The sequence below is a fragment of the Mustela putorius genome, unplaced genomic scaffold, assembly GCF_011764305.1.
Source record: "Mustela putorius furo isolate JIRA1106 unplaced genomic scaffold, ASM1176430v1.1 tig00003962_pilon_pilon_pilon, whole genome shotgun sequence".
Classification (NCBI taxonomy): Eukaryota; Metazoa; Chordata; class Mammalia; order Carnivora; family Mustelidae; genus Mustela; species Mustela putorius.
This window is the reverse complement of record NW_025422106.1, coordinates 22,515,393-22,538,637: the sequence shown is the minus strand read 5'-3', so window position 1 is coordinate 22,538,637 and position 23,245 is coordinate 22,515,393. Positions and strand designations below refer to the sequence as shown.

The 23,245-nt window shown below is 35.7% G+C and overlaps 1 protein-coding gene across 4 annotated transcripts in view; it reads right to left on the bottom strand.

Annotated features, from left to right (window-relative positions):
* GOSR1 (golgi SNAP receptor complex member 1) overlaps window positions 1-23,245 on the bottom strand; it is a 51,647-nt gene that overhangs the window by 10,465 nt on the left and 17,937 nt on the right. For all 4 annotated transcript variants that reach the window (XM_045069996.1, XM_004746913.3, XM_004746914.3 and 1 more), the window contains exon 7: window positions 1,319-1,348. In XM_045069996.1, the coding sequence (XP_044925931.1) occupies window positions 1,319-1,348 (30 nt within the window). The remainder of the gene's footprint in view (window positions 1-1,318; window positions 1,349-23,245) is intronic.

The window sequence follows — 23,245 nt, the reverse complement described above, 5'->3', positions numbered from 1 at the left end:
TATCAATATAAATACATATTTAAAATATGAATGATGAAATATTAAGTGGCAGAGAGGCATCAAGTCTGCAATTTATTTTTAAATAGTTTAGGGAAAAAAATGAAAAAGCCAATGTGGCAAAATGTTAAGGTGGGGAATCTAAGTAAAAGGTAAATGGGAATTCTTTGTACTACTGGAATTATTCTGAAATCTGAAATATCAAAATAAAAGGTTTAAAAAAAGTCTGCATTAATAATACGGCTACTACTTACAGATTACCCACTATCAGCCAGGCATTGTATTAGGCATTTTACCTCACATTATATTTAATCTTCACAATAATCTTTTAGGGTAGGTATTATCATCAATCCCTGTATTTAAACACTAACAAAATGAAGGCCCTGAGTAACTTATCCAAGAACAGAGATCTGATAAGTAGCACAGACCAAAGCACACTCCAAAGTTTGTACTCTTTCTACAAGATGGTAAACAGGGTAGTCATTTAGATAGAGCTCTGGTTCTAGAATTAAAGAGATTCAGATTTGAGGATCTGAATTCTCAACACAATGTATCAATCATGTGACCACAGGCAAATTACTTACCTTAATTTCTTTTTTGTTTTGAACACAGTGTTTATTTCATGGGTTATTGAAGAAATTAAATAAAATAAAGCAGGTAAAGCAATTGAGCACAATACCACAGCCTCAAGTAAGGGTACACATGTTTGCTGATGTTTCCATGTAGATCGTTGTATCTTTCCTGAAAAATGCTTCAGACATTGCTGAATTCTCAACTGCAGAGATCACATCTAGTTCATTTACTTTTTTACCGTCATAAGACAGTATCTAGTAATTCACCAATCCTACAGAATTAAGCAGTTCAAACCAACTAATAAATGTCCCTTACCTTAAGTAATAAACTACTTCAGTATTATGACAGATAATACTAAATATGACTGCAGAAGATTTTCTGCAGCTGCTGTGATAGAAACCAAATCGACATAAATGGTATAAATAAGATATTTACCAAATCACATGTCTAAAATGGTTTTCCATAAAAAAGTGAGAATGAAAAAACTGAAGCTGAAAGTACTGAGTATGAATTAATCAGAAGAATTAACCTAAGTAAATCAGCCTAATTCTAAAAATGAATATTTTGGGCTTCAAATGTCTCTTGATAAGAGAAGGATGCAGTAAAAATACATCACAATCTAGTGTAATTCCTATCTTTAAGAATGATAAATTAACTTTAACGCTAGTTACAGGATTAACCTAATCTGTTCATTTATGTTGCAAGCAAACAAAAAACACACTAAAGTAAAACAAAAATGTTTTCCTACCTTATTGTCTCTTCTATCAGACGATCTGAGCTGCAAATAAAATGGAAATTAAAATTCTGAAATTATTAAGGTACATTTAAAACTTATATTTTTTCTACATTTTAGTGATTAACTTCTCAGCCACTTATATAAACAGAATACCCAAGACTTTTGAAAGCATCTAGAGAATATTTTGGGCTCTAAAATAAATGTAACTGATCCACATATATAATTTTCATCTTACTTGTATTTGTTAGCTTAAATCTATTTCTTCCACAGATATACTCGATGATTAAAGACAGAACAGTTTTAATGACAGCATAAAGAAACGAAACTTCTTTAATCTAGATAGCTCAAACTTGTCACCACCATCTCTTCAATTACAACCAACTTGTTGAGACAGGATAAGGAAATACAGTTCTGACGCCTATAAGTAGTAATTATTTCCACCTTAAAGTTCCTTCCATTTTCGGAAAACATTTTTCTTGTTTTGGAAATGAAACCAGATTTTAGCCTACCAATTGTACAATTCAAGAATGTGAATAAAGACACTAAATGCACCTTTGATCTGTCAAACATTTGTCTTTATGCATTACACAAGGAAAAGAGAGAAGTCTAGTATTTCAGGGAGGAATTCATAGACATCAAAATTGGTAAAGGTGCTGCCCTACAGGGGACAGCAGGAGAACTAACTCCTAGACATCTGTGTCCATCTGGCAGAGTGCAAGACACATGGCAGGTTCTCAACTTATTACGTGCATATTTCTTCCTACCTACTTCTTTCTAAAAGAATTTTTTTAGAAGATTTTATTTATTTGACAGAGAGAGATCACAAGTAGGCAGATAGGCAGGCAGAAAGAGAAAGGGGGAAGCAGGCTCCCTGCTGAGCAGAGAGCCCGATGCAGGACTTGATCCCAGGACCCTGAGATCATGACCTGAGCTGAAGGCAGAGTCTTAACCCACTGAGCCACCTAGGTGCCCCTCCAAAAGAATTTTTAAGTTCACTGTATCAACTAGTAACTGGAGGTATCATAATAAAGTAGTGGACCAGGAAATCTAAGTTACTGCAGGAATTAGGGGACAAAGATGAACTTTCAAAAATAATATTTTTGTTAAGAATTTCAAAAATAACATGGGGCACCTGGGAGGCTCAGTCAGTTAAGTGTCTGACTCTTGGTTTTGGCTCAGGTCATGATCTCAGGGTCGTGAGCCAGGGCCCAACTTGGGCTCTGTGTGGGACACGGAGCCTCCTTAAGATTCTTTCTCTCCTTCTTCCCCTGCCCCTCCCCACTCCTCTCCCCACTCTTAAAAAAAAATAATAATTTCAAAAATTACAAAGATAGTGGAGGAATTAAGGGCCAGACTATGTGGCTTCTGAATGCTGTTTCTACCACTTAATAGCTATCTGACATTAGATAAATTACTCTATGGCTAAATTTTCTCACCTGTAAAATGGGAATGATAAACACGCAAAAGAGCAAAAACAAAAACAAAAAACAAGAAATAAAACCCCCCTACCTATTAAGAGAATTAGAGAAGTTTATGTATAGTGATTAGAAGAGAACCTGGTACATGGTAAACAGTAAGTATTTTTTGCTATTATTACAGTAATTTCTCAGTAACTATGGACTAATTCCAAAACTAAGCATAAAGTTGATATAAATTTCCAAATAAACCCACTGTTCTGATGAATTCTATTGATAAGTATGCATTTGTTTTGTTAACAAATGTGTATAGAAGTGCCCTGGAAGAAAGCTGCATCAGACAGGGGCTACAAAGACAAGGTACTAACTTCTGCAGACCTTACTATGGAGACAGACACTACATATGCCTACAGGTGTCTTGGTAAGGTGGTCATAAACTCACAAAAAAGGGAGTGGTTAACTAGAATTGGGTTAATATCTCCTTGTTCAAAACAATGGTTTGGTTGACTGTCCTCATTAAAGCCTTTTAGTGTATCGAAGGGCAAAAAAAGTAAGTCATTTTAGGATGCAGGAAGTACAATATGAAAGTAAGTAATTACATTGCCAATCTCAGCAAACCAGTTTATTTTATTTTATTTATTTATTTGAGATGGGGGGAGAGAGAGAGTGCGCACACAGCAGGGGGAGTGGCAGGTAGAGGGAGAGGTTGAAGAAGACTCTCCACTGAGCAGGGAGCTTGACATGGGACTCAATCTCAGGATCCTGGGATCATGACCCCGCTTAACCAATTGAGCCATCCAGGCAGCCCCAAACCAATTTGCTTGGTTTTTTAAAAAGATTTTATTTATTTATTTGAGACAGAGACAGTCAGAGAGAGTGTGCAAAAGCAAGGGAGGGGCAGAGGGAGAGAGAGAAGCAGATTCCCTACTAGTCTCCCCTTATCCATGAGGGATACATTTCAAGACCCCAGAGAATGCCTGAAACCGTGGACAGTACTGAATCCTATGTAGACTATGTTTTTTCCTATACATATATACCTATGATAAAGTTTAATTTATAAATTATGAACAGTAAGGGATTACAACAAGAACTAAGAGTAAAATAGAGTAATTGTTAACAACATACTGTAGTAAAAGTGATGTGAATGTGATCTTTCATTCTCAAAATTCCTTACTGTACTGTACTCACACTTCTTTTTGTGATAATATGAGGTGATAAATGCCTATATGATGAGATGAAGTGAGGGGAACGAACAGTAGCATTAGGCTACTACTGACCTTCTGACACACTGTCAGGAGTAAGGTCACCTGCCTCTGGACCACAGATGACCACAGGTAACTGAAACCATGAAAAGCAAAACCACAGATAAGAGGGGACTACTGAATAGGCCAATATTCCTGATAAACACAGACGTAAAAATCCTCAACAAAATGTCAGCAAACCAAATTTAATACAGTAAAAAAGGATCATACACCGTGATTAAGTGGGATTTATTCCAGAGATGCAAAGATGGTGCAACATCTATAATCAGTCACTGGGATACATCACACCAACAAAATGAAAGATAAAAATCATGATCATCTTAACAGATGCAGAAAAAGCATCTGAAAAAATTCAACATCCATTTATGATAAAAACTCTCAAAAAAGCAGGTACAGGGGAAACATACCCTCAACATAAGGGCCATCCATGAGAAGCACACAACAACATCTATGATGAAAAGCTGAAAGCTAAGATCAGAAACAAGGATGCCTACTCTTTTTAAAGATTTTATTTATTTATTTGACAGAGATGCAGTGAGAGAGGGAACACAAGCAGGGGGAGTAGGAGAGGGAAAAGCAGGCTTCCCAGGACCCTGGGATCATGACCTGAGCTAAAGGCAGATGCTTAATGACTGAGCCACCCAAGCGCTCCTTGCCACTTTTATTCAAGTTTATTCAGTTTTAGAAATCCTAACCAGAGCAATCAGGCAAGAAAAAGAAATGAAAAGCCTCCAAACTGGAATGAACAAGGCAACTGTCACTATGTGCAGGTGACATATTCTATATAGCCATGTATTTATATATTTAGAAAACCCTAAAGACTCGATCAAAAAACTGTTAGAATAATGAATTCAGTAAAGTTGCAGAACACAAACCCATGACTCAAAAATTTATTGTTTCTATACACTAATAATGAACTATCAGAAAGAGAAAGTAAGAAAATCCCATTTACAACTGCATCAAAAAGAACCAAATACTTAGGAATGCATTTAGCCAAGGAGGTGAAAGAGCTACATACTGGAAATGACATTAATTAAAAAGACACTGAAGAAGACATAAATAAATGGAAGACATTCCATGCTCATCGACTGGAAGAATATTGTTTAAATGTCCATACCACCAAGAGCAATAGATAAATTCAATGCAATTTCTTTCACAATTCCAACAGCATTTTTTACAGAAATGAAACAAACAATTCTAAGATTTGTAATGAATCATAAAAGACCCTGAATAGCCACAAAAATCTAGAGAAAGAAAAACTAAGCTGGAGGAATCATGCTCACTGATTTCAAACTACATATTACAAAGCTATAGTAATTGAAATAGTATGGTACTAGCATAAAAACAGATATGGATCAATAGAACAGAATAGAAAGCCCAGAAATAAACCCAAACATATACAGTCAGTTAATTTATGACAAAAGACCCAAGAATATACAATGGGGAAAGGACAGTTTCTTTAATAAATGGTGTTGGGGAAACTGGACAGCCACATGCAAATGAAACTGGAACTCTATCTTACACCATACACAAAATTAACTCAAAATGGATTGGAGACTTGAACATAAGACCCGAAACCATAAAACTTTTAAAGGAAAATGTAGGCAATAAGCTCCTTGATAGATCTTGGTGATGATTTTTTTTATATGACACCAAAAACAACAAAAGCAAAAATTAACAAGTGGAACTACATCAAACTAAAAAATTCTTTTTTTTTTTCCAAACGAAAAAATTTCTGCAGAGCAAAGGAAACAACAAAATGAAAAGGCAACTTACTGAATGGGAGAAAATAAATGCAAATCATGTATCATGTATCTGATAAATATATGGGAGAAAATATATGCAAATCATATATCTGATAAATCATATATCTGATAAGAGGCTAATACCTAACGTACATAAGAACTCCTACCACTCAGTAGCAAAACAAAACAAAACAAAAACCCAATCTGAATAAAAAATGGCATAAGACCTGAATATTTTTCCAAAAAAGACATACCACTCGCCAAAAGATAGATGAAAAGAGGCTCTACCTCATAAAGCATCAGGGAAATGCAAATCAAAGTATTGTAAGATATCACCTCATACCTGTTAAAATGGCCATTATCAAAATGATTAGAAATAACAAATGTTGGAAGGAAGTGGAAAAACGGAAACCTCTGCACTGCTGGTGGAATATAAACTGGTGGAGTCACTATGGAAAACTGTATAGAATTTCCTCAAAAAACTAAAAATAGAACACATGATCCAGCAATTCCACTTCTGGGAAGTGAAAAAAAAAGCAAAAAATAGAAAGCAAAAATCCTACCTCAAAAAAATATATGCATTCCCATATATTCCCCATGTTCACTGCAGCATTCTTTACAAAAGCCAAGATATGGAAACAACCTAAGTTCATCAACAGGTGACTGGATAAAGAAATTGTGATATATATAATGAAATATTATTCAGTGGTAAAAAAAGAATGAAATACTGCCCTTTGCAACAACATGGATGGACCATGACAGCATTATGCTAAGTGAAATAAATCAAGACAGACAAAGATAAATACCATATGATCTCTCTTATATCTGGAATGTAATACATACACTGCCATATATATATATACATATTTTCTCCCCCTCTCTCTGGCTCCTTCCTCCATTTGTGTGCTCTCTCCCTCCCTCTCTCAAATAAATGAAAAAAATCCTTAAAAAAAAAAAAAAAAGATGGGGTGCCTGGGTGGCTCAATGGATTAAGCCACTGCTTTTGGCTCAGGTCATGATCTCAGGGTCCTGGGATGGAGCCCCGCATCTGCCTCAGCATCCCTGCTGAGAAGAAAGCCTGCTTCCCTCTCTCTCTTTGCCTGATCTCTCTGTTAAACAAATAAATAAAATCTTTAAAAAAAAAAAAAAAGACAAAAATTGAATGATTACTGTGAACAAGGAGAGAAGTTACCAAATCTGAGAAAGACCAAAGAAATTATAAGAGCATTCATATGTTCATTCTTTGGACTGAAGGGTCAAAGAACTGTTGAGTCCAGAATATGGATAGTGTGCCCTCCTCTGTAGTTATTTAAATTATTTCCTAGAATGATACAATTTAGAATGGGGAGATCCTCCAGTGACTCAGAGGTTGCTAGATGAGAGGACAGGGGAAGAATAGAGAGATGGAATGAACCTTTAGAGTGTAGATTTTTATTAAAGTAAAGGTAACTCATTATCTAGTAGTAGCAGGGGAAACTTAAACTGATTGTGGAGAAACAGGGGAAGAGAGCTATTATTTATTGAGGTAACAAGAGGCAAATTTCTGAAGTCGGACTGTCTGAATTTGAATCCCACTTCTGCTATTAACTGTGTGACTGATGATCAAGTTACTTTTCTCAGTCTCAGTTTATCTGTAAATGATGAGAAGGGTATCCAGTCTTGGGTGTGTGTGTATATATATTTATGTATGTAATAACTCAGCCATAAAGAAGAATGCAATCTTGCTGTTTGCAATGACATGGATGGAGCTAGATGGAGAATACCATGTTAAGTGAAATAAATCAGTCAGAGAAAGACAAAAATTTATAATTTCACTTAAATGTGTAATTTAAGAAATAAAAGAAGTAAGGAGAAAAATGAGTGAGAGAGGGGCAAACGAAGGAAGAGATTCTTAACTACAGAGAACAAACTGATGGTTACCAGAAGGGAGGTGGGTGGGGGGATGGGTGAAATAGGTGATGGGGATTAAGGACAGCACTTGTGTGATGAGCACGAGGTGTTGTATGAAGTATTCAGTCACTATATTGTACATCTGAAACTAATACTACATAGTATATTAACTAACTGGAATTTAAATAAAAACTTTAAAAAATTATTCAAAAATCAATCAATGTAACCCACCATATATGAACAGGCTAAAAAGCATTTGACAAAACGTAACAGCCATTCATGAGAAAAAGTCTCAGAAAAGTAAGAACAGAGGGATACTTCCTCAGCTTGATAGGCATTGTACTTAACAGTGAACGACTGAACACTTCTCTGTAAGACCTGGCACAGGGCAAGGAACCCCATTCTCACCACTCTTATTCAACACAGAGCTGGAAAGTTCTAGCCATGCAATAAAGCAAGGAATGGAAAGAGAAGCCATGCAGATTGGAAAGGAAGAAATAAACTATATTTGCAGATGACAAGACTGTCTACATAGAAAATTCCAAATAATCTACAAAAAACTCCTAGAGTGAGTGAGTTCAGCAAGGTTGCATTATATAAACATGCAAAAATCATTTGTATTTCTGTGTACTAGCAAAAAACATGTGAACACCAAGCTTAAAAAGACAATGCCATTTCTAACTGTTCAAAAAAGAAAAGCACAGGTGTAATTCTAACAAAACATGTCTAGAACTCGTACAGGACACTACACAACACTGATGAAGAAATCAAAGAAGACCTAAATACATGGAAACACACGCCACATTCATGGATTGGAAAACTCAACATAGTTAAGATGTCAATTCTCCCCAAACTGACTTATAAATTTAATGCACTTGCTAGATATAGACAAGATCAGTGTAAAATTTATAAGAAAGCCAAAAGAATTAGAACAGCTAAAACAAAGTTTGAAAAAAGAATAAATGAGAGGAATCAGTTTACTCAATTCCAATACTGATTACATAGCTACAGTAATCAAGACTGTGTGGGGAGGGAAAAAAAAAAAAAAGGACAGAGGGACAGACACAGAGATCAACAGAATAGAAAAGTGTCCAGAAATTGTCCCACACAGATATGTCCAATTGAATTTTTCTCATGTGTATCTCATAATAAACACTTGAGGTAAATATCTAAGCTGATTTTTTAAAAGTTAAGTGAAATCATGTAACAAAATCCAACCATTATAAAATGGGCATTTAGGGACACCTGGGTGGCTCAGTTGGTTAAGCAGCTGCCTTCGGCTCAGGTCATGATCCCAGCATCCTGGGATCGAGTCCCACATCAGGCTCCTTGCTCGGAGGGGCGCCTGCTTCTCCCTCTGCCTCTGCCTGCCATTCTGTCTGCCTGTGCTCGCTCTCTCTCCCTCTCTCTCTCTGATAAATAAATAAAATCTTTAAAAAATAAAATAAAATAAAATGGGCATTTAGAGTACATTCATATTGTTGGGCAACCACCACCTCTATCTAGGTCTAAAACATTTGTATCGCCCTAACAGAAAACTGTATCCACTAAACAATTCAAACTGATTTAAAAAAAAAAAAGATTTTATTTATTTGACAGACAGAGATCACAAGTAGGCAGAGAGGCAGGCAGAGAAAGAGGAGGAAGCAGGTTCCCTGCTGAGCAGAGAGGCCGATGTGGAACTTGATCCCAGGACCCTGGGATCATGATCTGAGCTGAAGGCAGAGGCTTTAACCCATTGAGTCACCCAGGCGTCCCTCAAACTGATTTTTGACCGAAATGCAAAAGCAATTCAATGTCAGAGAGAGAGCCATTCAACAAATCAGGTCAGGGCCATTAGACAACCATAGGCAAAAAAAATGAACCTTAACTGAAATCTCACATCTTATACAAACATTAACTCCAAAAGGATCATAGATTTAAATGTAAAATAAAATCATGAAACATTAATGGGACAAAAAAAAAAAAGAGAAAGTCTTTGGACTTCAACACAATTAAAAGTTTCTGCTTTGGAAAAGACCCTGTTAAGAAGATGAAAAGACAAATTACAGGCTGAGAAAAAAATAAGTGCAAACCACACATCTGATGGAAGATTAATATTTAGAAAATATAAAGAATTCTCAAAACTCCACAGTAAAAAAAAAAAAATCAATTCCATTAGAAAACAGGCAAAAGACATGAAGAGACATTTCACCAGAGGACAGACCACAAATAAGCACATGGAAAGATGTTCAAGTTCATTAGCCATTAGGGAGACAGAAACTGAAGTCCAATGAGAGATGTCTATACAGCTATCAGAATGACTCAAATAATTGTAAGTGGCAACATCAAACGCAGGTGAGGATATGAAGAAACTAGATGACTCGCACATTATTAGCAGGAATGTAAAATGTAAAATTTAAAGTTTTTTTTTTTTTAAGATTTAATTTATTTATTTGACAGAGAGAGATCACAAGTAGGCAGAGAGGCAGGCAGAGAGAGAGGGGGAAGCAGGCTCCCCGCTGAGCAGAACGCCTGATGTGGGGCTCGATCCCAGGACCCTGGGATCACGACCTGAGCCAAAAGCAGAGGCTTTAACCCACTGAGCCACCCAGGTGCCCCTAGATTCTTGTTCTTTTTAAAATTTAATTTGATTTAAACATACCGTGTATTATTAGTTTCAGAGGCAGAGTTTAGTGATTCAGCAGTTGCACATAACACCCAGTGCTCACTACGTCCAGTGCCCTCTAAATGCCCATCCCCCAGTTCTCTCTTCCCCCTACCCACTGCCCCTCCAGCAACCCTTTTCGTTTCCTAGAGTTAAGAGACTCTTGTGGTTTGTCTCCCTTTCTGATTTTGTTTTATTTTATTTTTCCCTCCCTTCTCCTACGATCTTCTGTTTTGTTTCCTAATTTCCACATATGAGTGAAATCATAGGATAGTAACACAAACCGAATTCCCAGTGAGACTGAATATAAAGGTACAATGGTGTTAATCAATGGTGAATGAATGTTTAAAAAAAAAAAAACAGAAACTACTGCGTGGAAAATACATTTCTATCTTACTAATCGCAAGTGAATCTGCCTAGACAGCAGACAGCAATGAAAAAATAGAAAGCTAAGCACTTCACACATATCAGAAAATCTACCAGATACAGTTATTTTAATTACCCGATTTCTGTAAGATTTGAAAATACAATGGCATTTCTTTTCTATCTGTTCTTGCCCATAGAACAGGGCTAAAGTTCACTGCAATCGCTAATAAATCAGCCTAACTATTAGATTTTGGTTGGAAGAAATGAGGTTGAAATGGCCACTAAGGAACAACTATCCTTACTCATTTAGCTAAGCCCTCCACTGAATAAACACCATAGTGTGGCTACCACTCAACAACAGAGTGGCTCCATAAGATGGCATAATATGGGGCACCTGGGTGGCTCAGTCATTAAGCGTCTGCCTTCAGCTCGGGTCATGATCCCAGGGTCCTGGGATCGGTTCTGGGATTGGTTCTGGGATCCAGCCCCACATCAGGCTCTCTGCTCAGTGGGAGGCCTGCTTCACCCTCTCCCACTCCCCCTCTTGTGTTCCCTCTCTTGCTATGTGGCTCTCTGTCAAATAAATAAATCTTAAAAAAAAAAAAAAAAAAGAGAGAGAGAGATGAAGAGATGGTATAATCTAGTAAAAGTCGAATTTAAAATTGCTTTCCTTTGGGGCTTAACGTATACAATTAAGTGGAATTATCCTTCTTAAACTAGTACTTCATAACAGCTCGGAGGCATTCCATAAAGTTATCTGGAGTCTGTAATTAAGCAACAAGTTTCTGTTTCTCTCAAGACCAATTTAAACTAGCTGAAAACAATGAGCCAAATTTCATCACCAATTATTGTACAGAGGAATCACTAAAGCCATGTTAAAATAATTCTCTTTTTAATAATAATTCATTTCCCTCAAACACATACTGCAAATGGCACAAATTTCACGAATAAAAATGGGATTTCAAGCACATATTTTAGAGCAATTTAAACCAACAAAATATAAGAAATTTGGCAAAATCATGAGATAACATCGGGGCGCCTGGGTGGCTCAGAGGGTTAAAGCCTCTGCCTTCGGCTCAGGTCATGATCCCAGGGTCCTGGGATAGAGCCCTACGTCAGGCTTCCTGCTCTGCAAGGAGCCTGTTTCTCCCTCTCTCACTCCCACTGCTTGTGTGCCCTCTCTTGCTGTGTCTCCCTGTCAAAAAAAAATCTTAAAAAAAATTTTTTTTTAAATGGCAATTAAGCTGCAATAGGTTACAAAAAACTGTCTTAGTGCTAACAGATAGTTATTTCACAGATAACATCTGGGAAATACACAAAAACAAAGATGAAAGTATAAATTATTTGTAATCCCTATTCAATTAATAAGGTGGCTTACTTCCTTCTAGTCTGGGTAGATCAAGAATATCTTTACTTGCTTTTTTTATGGTTTATTTGGCATAGAAATTTTGTTTTGTAATTGTCTGAAGGTACCTAAGGACAAAAGTAAAGCATCTGACAGACTCAAAATTCTAATTTAGGAAGGAAAAATAGTAAAGCTAGATTTTAGCAGTGAGTTCTTGGAAAGTCACTTTTTCCATTTTTTAAAACTTAGGAGGCTTATTTTTTAGAAGAGTTTTAGGTTTATGGAAATAGTCAGCAGAAAGTATAGAGTTCCCATATACCCATTTCCCCCATCTATTATTAACATCTTTTAGTGTGTGGTACATTTATTGTAACTGATGAACCAATATTGATAATTACTAAGTAAAATCCATAGTTTACATTAGGGTTCACTCTCTGTTATACAGTTCTACAGGTTTTAACAAATGCATAATGTCATGTGTCCACCATTATAGTGTCATACAGAATAGTGTCACTGCCCTGAATCTCCCGTGTGTTCCACCTACTTACTCTTCTTCCTCCTCTTCCCACTCTGAACCCCTGGCAACAGCTAATCTTTCTACTGTCTATGGTTTTGCCTTTTATCATGTAGCTGGAATTATACAGTATGCAAGCTTTTCAGACTGGCTTCTTTCGAGTATTTAAGGCTCCTCCTCCATGTCTTTGGGGGCTTGCTAGCTTACTACCTATACCACTGAATAAGATTCCATTGTATGGATGTGCTGTACTTTATCTGTTCATTTACTGAAGGGCATCTTGGTTGCTTCTAGGTTCTGGCAATTATGAGTAAAGGTTCTATAAACATTTGTGTGCAGGTTTTTGTCTGGACACAAGTTTTTAATTCATTTAGATAAATACCTAGGAGAGTGACTGCTGGATCCTATGGTAAGACTATATTTTGTGTTTTAAGGAAGCTGCCAACCTGGCTTCCAAAGTGGCTATACCATTTTGTATTCCCACCAGCAATGAGTGAGAGTACCTACTGCTCCACATTCTTGCCAAAATTTGGTGCTGTTTTGGATTTTAGTCATTCTAATAGGTATCTAATGGTATCTAGTGGTTTTAATTTGTAATTTCTTAATGACATGATGTTGAACATTTTTTCATATGCTTATCTGCCATCTGCTTATTTTCTCTGATGAGCTGTCAATCTTTTGCCTACTTTTTAATTGTAGAGTTTTAAGAGTCCTTTGTATATTTTAGGCAACAGTACATCAGATATGTGCTTTGCAAATATTTTCTTTGAGTCTGTGGCTTGTTTTTTCATTTTCTTGACTATCTTTGGCAGGGCAAAGCAGAGGTGTTCAATTTCAATCAGATCCATCTTACCAGTTTTTTTTCTTATAGACGGGTGTTTTTGGTGTTGCATCTAAAAACTCACTGCCAAACCCAACATCACCTACATTTTCTCCAACATTATAGAGTTCTCTATTTTACATTTAGGTCTAGGATCTGTTGAGTTATTCTGGGGAAATATGAAAGGTCAGTGTCTATATAGATAGACATATATATATATATGGCATATGGATATCCAGTTGTTCTAGCACCTTTTTAAAAAACTCTTTTCTCCATTCAACTGCTTTTGTTCCTCTGTCAAATAATCAGTTATGTTTGTGTACATCAATTTTTGAACTTTCTATTCTGTTCCACTGATGGATTTATTTTTTCACCAATACCACACTATCTTGATTACATACAACATATAATATATATACAACAGGAAATCAAGAATAAACAGAGAGATTTTTTTTCTCTTTTTCCTTCCTCAAAGCATTTTAACCAAACATTTTCATGCAAAAAAAAAATTTTTTTAATGTCAACAAATTTGTTCAACTATAGCAGAAACAGAAAGCTTAAGAAAGAATGTGGGGATGGCAGTTTCCATTGTCTGTTATTTAGGTAAATAGTTTAAGAAGACTGAAAATCCAAAAAAACTACCTGAGTCACATAGAATCTATGAAATAGCAAAGCACTTGCCCCCCAAAAGAAGCATTTTCCAATGTTTCTGAAACCTCTAAGAAAAACTCATGTACTGATATATGCTAATCTGCTTATATAAATAAAAAATTGAACTACACTTTTCATTTTATGTATTTTTCTCTCCCATTTACTTATAACTCCAAAAACAGTTCATAAATATAATCACAGAAATTCATTAATACTAGCAATCATGACATTTAAGAAACTACAAAGAAAATGGCTAGAGTTGCTCTCTCTTAGATCCTAGGACCTGTAGGCTTCAGGTGCTTGGCTGTATGAACTCACTACAGAAAGTTTTCATAAGGCTCAAAAGAGATAGTGTAAATAGAAGTATTTTGCAAACTGTATAAGCCTACACATACATGATTGATACAGATCAAGCACTTTCATGTCTTAAGTCTTTCTCTTGCCCTGGAATCCCTTTACCTGATTCTCAACATAAATTGCTTATTTTAAAGTCCAACTCAAAAGTTAAATCCTTAGTGAAGCTTTTCCCATCATCATCCACCCAGGCAGAACTACTACTTCTTTATACTATGTATTATGCTTTCCTTGTTCTTTGTTCTTTATCAATTCATTCAAGGATAAACAAGCATTTAAGATATATCAGACACTGTACTACGCAGTAGAGGAAAAAAATCTTAAATTTGTAAAGCTAACTAAGTTTTTTTCATATATGTTATCTCATTTAATAATTTAAAAATATTATACTTTGGGGCATCTGGGTGGCTCAGTGGGTTAAAGCCTCTGCCTTCAGCTCAGGTCATGATCCCAGGGTCCTGGAATTGAGCCCCACATTGGGCTCTCTGCTCCGCAGGGAGCCTGCTTCCTCCTCTCTCTCTCTGCCTGCCTCTCTGCGTACTTGTGATCTCTGTCTGTCAAGTAAATAAATAAAATCTTTAAAAAATATATTATACTTTACAAAATACCATAATCACGTTTATTATTTCTCTAACCAGAATGAATTCCCAAGGAGTAAAGCCAGAGTCTAATTCATCTTTGACTCCCTGGAGTCTAGCATAGTACCTAGCACACAGGAGACACTCATTAAATGAATGAGTAAATGAGTAACAGATACGTGTCAGATTAATAAAATATCAATCAGGGTTAACAGAGTTAATTTATAAATTTCCATGGGGGGCAGAAAGGAATATATATGTCACATTGTGCAAATATGTATCTGGAGAGAGAAAATTCCTCACTATAGAAGAGCATCTCCAACTCAAGTTTTATTGTATAACAAAGCGACATACCAAATGAAGATAGATTTGCTTTCAATATGCTCCGGTGAAGAAAAATGAAGGAAAAAATGAGCTCCAAACTACTGGGGTGCCTGGGTGGCTCAATGGGTTGAGCATCTGCTTCGGCTCAGGTCTTGAACCCTGCGTCTGCCTCCCGATCAGCAGAGAGCCTGCTTCTCCCTCTCCCTCTGCCTGTTGCTCCCCTGCTGGTGCTCTTTCTCTCCTTCTTTCTCTAATAAATAAATAAAATCATTTAAAAAAAAAAAAAAAGCTCCAAACTAGATTATTTTGCCTTGTAAATCTGTATATTGCCACATGACTATAAACATAAGAAAAGTATTATTCAGGGTTCTATTAATTTGCTTTGTCATCTATTTCCATATGGCAGACAACTGTACCACCTGGGACAAATGGGGCTTTCACAGATTATGTTAAAATTTCCCATGAATGAGGGCTGCCTGTGTGGCTCAGTGAGTTAAGCCTCTGCCTTCAGCTCAGGTCATGATCTCAGGGCCCTGGGATCAAGTCCCGCATCGGGCTCTCTGCTGGTCAGGGAGCCTGCTTTCTCCTCTCTCTCTCTCTCTTTCTCTCTCTGCTTGCCTCTCTGCCTACTTGTGATCTCTCTCTGTCAAATAAATAAAATCTTTAAGAAAAAAAATTTCCCATGAATGAAATGATAGATAACAAAGTGAAATAATCAAATGCTACCAGTCCTCGTATGTTAAAAATTTAACTCTATTATACAAAAGACCACTAAAATAGGTAAGGGATATATCTCCAGATCTTTGCATAGTCCCATATTTATGGTTACTACTGATACATGTAGCATCCTCCATAAGCTTCCCATTCTTCTACTCAGGAGCACCACTTTTTGTAGGATCATTTCACTAGGATTACCTTTATAATGGTGTTTTCTGTATATGTATGTGTATGTATAAATTATTTCAGGTAGTTACCAAGTAAATAACCACAAGCAGCAAATATGAACACAGAAGTGAAGATGAAGTGTAAATGTAGGTCATACATAGTTAGCAAAGTGACTTCCTCAACACCAGCTCCTTAGGTCATAACATTCAAGTTTGTATCTCGACAAAACCTCATGAACCTTTAGGTTTCATAAGTAGTTGAGAAACCTAATGTCAAATCCTGAATGACAGAAGTTTGTTATCCCACTCACAGATGTTATAATAAATACCATTATTTAACTGGAGTCATATGCTATTTATTAAACTATAAATGAATACAGGATTACACCAAAAACTTTTGGGATAAACCCACTCCTTGTAAAAGTCACTAAATTATGGTGATCATATGTCTCATACTTTTCAAATATGGTCATGGTCCATTAATAAAATTAGAATTTAATTTCACAAGGACTACCCCAGCATCAAAAGTATTTCAAATTATGTTTAAGACATGTAAATTGATAGTGCATATAAAAAGTTTTCTTCTTTAGTATTTGCTTTTCTTACTCCTAAAACCCTCATTATGTTCTGCTTTAAACAGACATGCCTCACAGTTTACAAAGCTTTTTTACACGCATTATCTTAGCAACTCTATGATGTAGAATCCATTAAGAATAGGTTAGAGAAGCAGTACAGTATTGCAGAAGCAACACAATCAGAGGACCTGGGGTTCCATCTTGGCTTTTACTAGCTGTGGGACCTCGGAGAAATCTGGCTAAAATCATGAAACAAAAAAAAGTAAAACCAGTACTACTGTTTTTAAAAAGTCTATGTAAAATAGTTCACCTACCACAACTTTGAATCACCTAACCTAAATGATAAGCCTGGTGAATTAAAAAAATTCAAAATACCAATAGTTTAAACATAGGCTAAAAGAGAAAGGTCATGAGAAAAATTGTCAGCAGAGAAGAGGTAAGTCTCTGACAATATAATAATTCTGCTCCCTGACATATTTATACCTAATTGTACAACTACAACATAAGATATGTGTGCCATCTCAGAGAATAACAATCATATCTGCTGAAGCCAATGGAATGAAAACAAAATAAATTCTCAATACTGTAACTGATCCCATTTATTTAAGTAAAATTTGCTTTACACACAGTCCTATATTTGAAAAGTTACGTGAAACAAATTCTTCAGATTTTTTAAAGTGCTTTCAACTTTGTAAAATGTCTTAACTCTTAAGTCATTCTTCCCCCAAATCATGTAACGTAAGGAAACAGCTACAGTCCCATTACAAAAAACCCAAACACCCAAAACAGACACAGAGAGGCCAGGTCACCTGCTTTTAAGAGAAATGTAAAGCAGATGGTCCTTCAAATGGCAGAGCATTAAACATGCTGAATCCCCAATACAAGAGAAGTAAAATTGTAAAGAAGCAAGTCACAGGAAAGGCAGTATGATGTGGGACAAATATGGAAATAAGTAAGGAAATGTGGGTTTAATATATTATTGAATATTTATGAAAGCTTGGGCTATGTCCTTTCTGAATCTTGTTTCCTATCCATAAATAAGAGAGATGCTTGCCAAAGACTGTTAGTATGTACCACAGATTTTGATTTTTAATAATTCATCACATTAATAATATCCTCTTTAGTTCTCAAAATCAGATTTCATATATATATATATATATATATATATAGCATCTAGACCGATACAATATACACAGTATGTATTCATTAAGTATTTCGGGAATAGGTAAATGAATGAAATAGGTGTCCTACATTTACATGTATATGAAACCAAAATTAATACCTTCTGTTTACATCCATTCAGTTATACAAGAAATAAATATTAAGTGTCTATCATATAACAGGAACTAGGCACACAACACTTCCAAGAACTAGACAGACTAACCAGGTCCCCTCCTCTTATGAAACCTATATTTAAGGAGAGTCAAATAATAATAAAAAATAAAAATTATTACAAATAACGAATTATTATAAATTCTCACAAATGCTATGAAAGAAGCAAAAAAACCTTTTTTAAATAATAAAAAAGGAGGGGCCTATTTTATTTATTTTTTAACAGAGAGTACACGCTGTGCACACAAACAGGGAGGGGTGAGGGAGACAGAGGGAGAGGGACTAGCAGGCTCCCTGCGGAGCAGGGCACCAGATGAGGGGCTTGATCCCAGGATCATGACCTAAGCCAAAAGCAGATACATAATCAAATGAGCTACCCAGGCCCCCTGGGAAGGTCTATTTTAGATAAGACAATTAGGAAGTCCTTTTGGAAGAGGTGACAAGTGAGCTGAGACTATAAAGATGTCAATGAATAAGCCATATGAAAAGCTAAGAAAAGAGTATTTTAAGCAGATAGAAAGAAATTTAAGTACAAAGAGGATGAGAAGGGAAAAGGCTTAATATCCCTTGGGAAGGAAATTAAGAGAGGCCAGTATAGCTGGTGCCTAATAAGTAAAGGGAAAGAGTGATAGAGAGGAAGGGATGGAGATGAAGTTGGGAGATTTAGGCAGTCTGTTGATCATGAAAGGCCCCACAGGCCCATTAAAAACTTTTATATTAATGGGGGAGCAGAATGGAAAATTGAAGTAAAAGTCCACCTCAATAATATCACTAGGAATAAACCCAACTATTTCTATGTTTATGGCTTGGAATACAGAATACAGAAGAGAGTATAGTAAACCCAGTGGAAGCAACTAAGTTGGTTGATAACTTCTCTGGAGCCCTGTATATGCCACATTCTCTTCTGATAATAGACTTTCTGAGTCACAGGGATGGATCTGTGACCAGCTGAGCCCATCAGAGTAACCCTCCCAACCGCCAACACACCCAGCCCAGGGATAAGTCCAGAGCCACAGCCTTGCAGCTCCAAAAGAAAATCTTGCCACAAAGAAAACTCCAGGCTGAGATAGATTCACTAGTAAATTTCATCAAACATTTAAGGAAGGAATGACACTAAGCCTGTACAAATTCTTTCAGCAGACAGTAAAAGGGACATTTCCCAACTCATTCAATGGGGCCAAAGACATCTCGAGAAAAGAAAACTAAAGATATTCTTCACAAGCATAATACAAAAATCCTCAACAGAATAAATCCAGCAATATATCAAAAGGATAATAAATATATCATGACAAAGTGGGGTTTATTCTAGGAATCAAATTTGCTTTAATGTTTGAAAATAATCAATGTAATTCACCATATTACAGCAATGAAGGAAAAAAAGTGATCACTTTAATAGATCCAAAACAAGACATGAAAAAGTTCAACCCTATCCATGACAAAAACTTTAAGTAAGAGAGAGCCTAAAAGCAGTAACATTTCAGTGGCAATAAGCACAATTAGCACCCATTCTCTGAGCAATGAGCTGAACCATTCTCCCAAAACAGGGAATAATGCTGCTTGGAGAAGTGGTTAATTCCAGGGCTGAGGCACAGAAAATACAAGAGCCATGAAAACTGTGTGGTAAAGAACTGCAAAGAAAGTGACCAAAAAAAGAAAGGGCATGTCAAATGACAGAAGCTAAGGGAAGGCGCTCCCACTGGCCAAAGTTGGAAAAATGTGAACAATAAAATAATGCTAGTATTGGATTATAACCCAAAGTATAAAATATTCATGAGTCTACACTGATAAATAAATAATTAAATAAAATAAATGATGGAGAAGAGGCCTCAGAGAATCTCAACTATTAAATGTACAAGGACCGATGTATAGAAAATCGCCAGTAGGAAAACCCAGGAATACCTGGAGAAGCAGATTCACTAGGGAATACTAAAATCAGTGGAAAAAGTTTGCAGAGAAACAGGTATTTGCAGTTTCAAAGCATCTTCCCTTATATTCATTAATTACAAAGGGAAACAATTTTAGAGCCGAGAAACGTGACAAACACCACTTTAAGCAAACTAGATTAACATTATCATTAAGACATACTGACATGATATACACCTGATATGATGCTCCAAGAAGGGCCCAACATCACCTGATGGTATTCATGCCAAAACTGCATAAGGTCAGGATCATAACAGTTTAAGAGAAGTGGTTATTTTTGTAGAATGTCCCTTAACTTGGGTTTGTCTGACACTTTCTCTTGACAAATTAAGGTAAGGCAATTTTGTCACAGATCTCAGGAGACTAAGGAGACATGATTAAATGCAACATAGGAGCCTGATCTAAATCCTGTAACATAAAAAGAACATTAGTGGAAGACCTGGTAAATAAAGTCTGTAGTTTAGTTAATATTTTTGTTTAGTTAATATTATTGTTAATATTTAGTTAATATTATTAATAATATTATTGTATGATAATTTGCTGGATTTGATAGCTGTAATAAGGTTCTATAAAACATTAACATTAGGAAAACTGGTTGAAGGGTATACAAAAATTCCCTGTACTATTTGTGTAATTCCTCTAAAGCTAAAATTATTTCAAAATAAAAAGCTAAAAAACCCAATCACAAAAAAAGCAACTCTTGGTAAACAGGAAGAAAGGGTTCTTCCTCAACCTGATTAAGGGCATGTAAAAAACCTGTCAATATTGAACGATAAAGTCTCCTTAAGTACAAAACAGGGTGAAAATATTTGCACTAACTGCCTCTATCCAGCACTGTGCTGGAAGTTTTACCCAGTGCAATGAGGAAAGGGATAAAAGGAAAACAGATCAGAAAGGGAGAAATAAACTACATTCTTGGGTAATAACATATACATGGAAAATCCCAAAAGATTTACCAAGAAATTACTATACAATAAGTAAATTTAGTAAGGTCCTAGGATGACATTATATATAATAATCAATTATTTTCCATACTAGACAAAATAATTGAAAAATTAAAATTTTTAAATTCTATTTATAATCACATCCCTAAAGAGGAAATTAAAGATAAATTCAACATAATTTGTGTAAGGTCTGCATGGTGAAAACCATAATGTGTTACAAGAAGTAAAGGGAGACCTAAATAAATAGAAAAACATATCATGTTTCTAAGTTGGAAGATTTGCTATTGTTAACATGGCAATTCTCCCCATATGGTTCTAGAGATTCAATGTAATCCTATTTAAAACGCCAGGAGGTTTTTTTTTTTTTTTCACAAGCTAGTTATAAAATTTATATGGCAATGCAAAGGACGTGGAAGAGCTGAACAATTCTGAAAATACAAAACAAAGTTAGAAGACCTGCATTACCTCATTTCAAGACTTAAAATAAAGCTACAGTAATCAGAACAGTTAAGCTATTGGCATAAGGATGGACCTATGCAGGTCAACGGAACAGAACAGGGTTCAGAAATCTTTTCTCAACAAAAGGTGCCAACATAATTCAGTGGGGGAAGGAGTGTCTTTTCAACAAACAGTGCTGAAACAACACAATATCCATGTGATAAATAAACGGATCCCTTCACTCAATTAGACATAAAAATGAAGTAAAAATACTAAGACTGTAAAACTTCTGTTAGAAAACAAAGGGCAAAATATTTGCAAACTTAGGTCAAGATTTCTTACACTGAAAATAAATGAACCATAAAAGAAAAACTTCATAAAATGTAAAACATCTGCTCTTTTGGAAGTCACCATAATGAAAATGAAAAGGTAAGTCACAGCTTTAAAGAACATATTTGTAAAACCTCTAACAAAGAATTTGTATTCAGGATACAGAGAGATCTTTTAAAACTCAATAATTGAGTAAGAAAAACAAAACTAAACAAAACTCAACTGTAAAAAGACAAATAAACCAATTGAAAAAAGGGCAAAATATATGAACAGACATTTCACTAAAGATAAATAAATGGCTGATAAGCACTTGAAAGGATGCTTATCATTGGTCAGCAGAGAAGTGCAAATTCAAACCACAATGAGATACAATTACATACTTACTAGACTAGCTAAAACAGAAGGAATGACAGTATCAAATGCTGCCAAGGATTTAAAGCAACTGAAACTCTCAATATGGGATTGTCAGGAATGTAAAAATGATAAAACCACTTAAAAACATCTGAGTTTCCTATAAAATGAAACAAACTTACACCTGCCATTAGAACCCAACAATACAACTCCTAGGTAATTACTCAAGAGAAATGAAAACATAGAGCCAGATGAAATTTTGTCTATGAACTAGCTTTCTTGGTAATAGCCCAAAACTAAAACATTAACCTAAATATCCACCAATGGGTGAATATATAAACATATTGAGGTATATCATACAACAGCAATATACTCAGTGACAGAAAGGAACTGACTACTGAAACACAAAGCAAAACCAAACAGATGAATCTTAGCAACCCTATCCTAAGTGAAAGAAGTAGACATTGTATGAATTCATTTATATGAAATTCTGAAAAAGGTAATCTACAATGGCAGAAAGCAGGTGAGCAGTTGCCTGGGATTGGGGGCAAGAATCAATTACATAAGGGCATAAAACTTTCTTGGGGTGATAGCAATGTTCTGTATTTTAACTATAGTGGGCAATTAAACGAGTGTGTGTGTGTGCGCGTGTTGCGCGCACCCACGTGTGCATGTATACGTATATATACATGTTTGTTATAACCACACCCTTTAAAAGTAAAGAATGAGAGACGGGTCACAAATGTAAAACTTCCTTAAGGAAAAAAAAAAAAAGAACTTTAAAGTAGAAAACTAATTCAGATACTTCTTTCAAAAAGGAATATATAAAAGTACAATGAAAGAGAATGGTTAAATAAAGGAAGAAAGAGAAATTAATCTAAATAGCAAGCAGAGAGTTCAGAGAAATGCAGCTACACTATAGCCCAGTAAAAAACAAATAGCTGCAAGCTTGACACTAATTCAAAGTCAGCCATCTTCCTCTGACTGATGTATTGAAAACAAACTCAGAGAAAGACGAGTCAAAATGAAAGCTACCTTATCCACAGAAAGAGAAATTACTGCCCTTCAGAAAATAGTTAGCAAGCTAACATTAACTTTTTTTTTTTTAAGATTTAGTTATTTATTTGACAGAGAGAGACTCGGCAAGAGTAGGAATACAGGCCGGGGGAGTGGGAGAGGGAGAAGCATGCTTCCTGCTGAGCCTGATGCAAGCAGGGCTTGATCCCAGGACCCTGGGATTATTACCCAAGC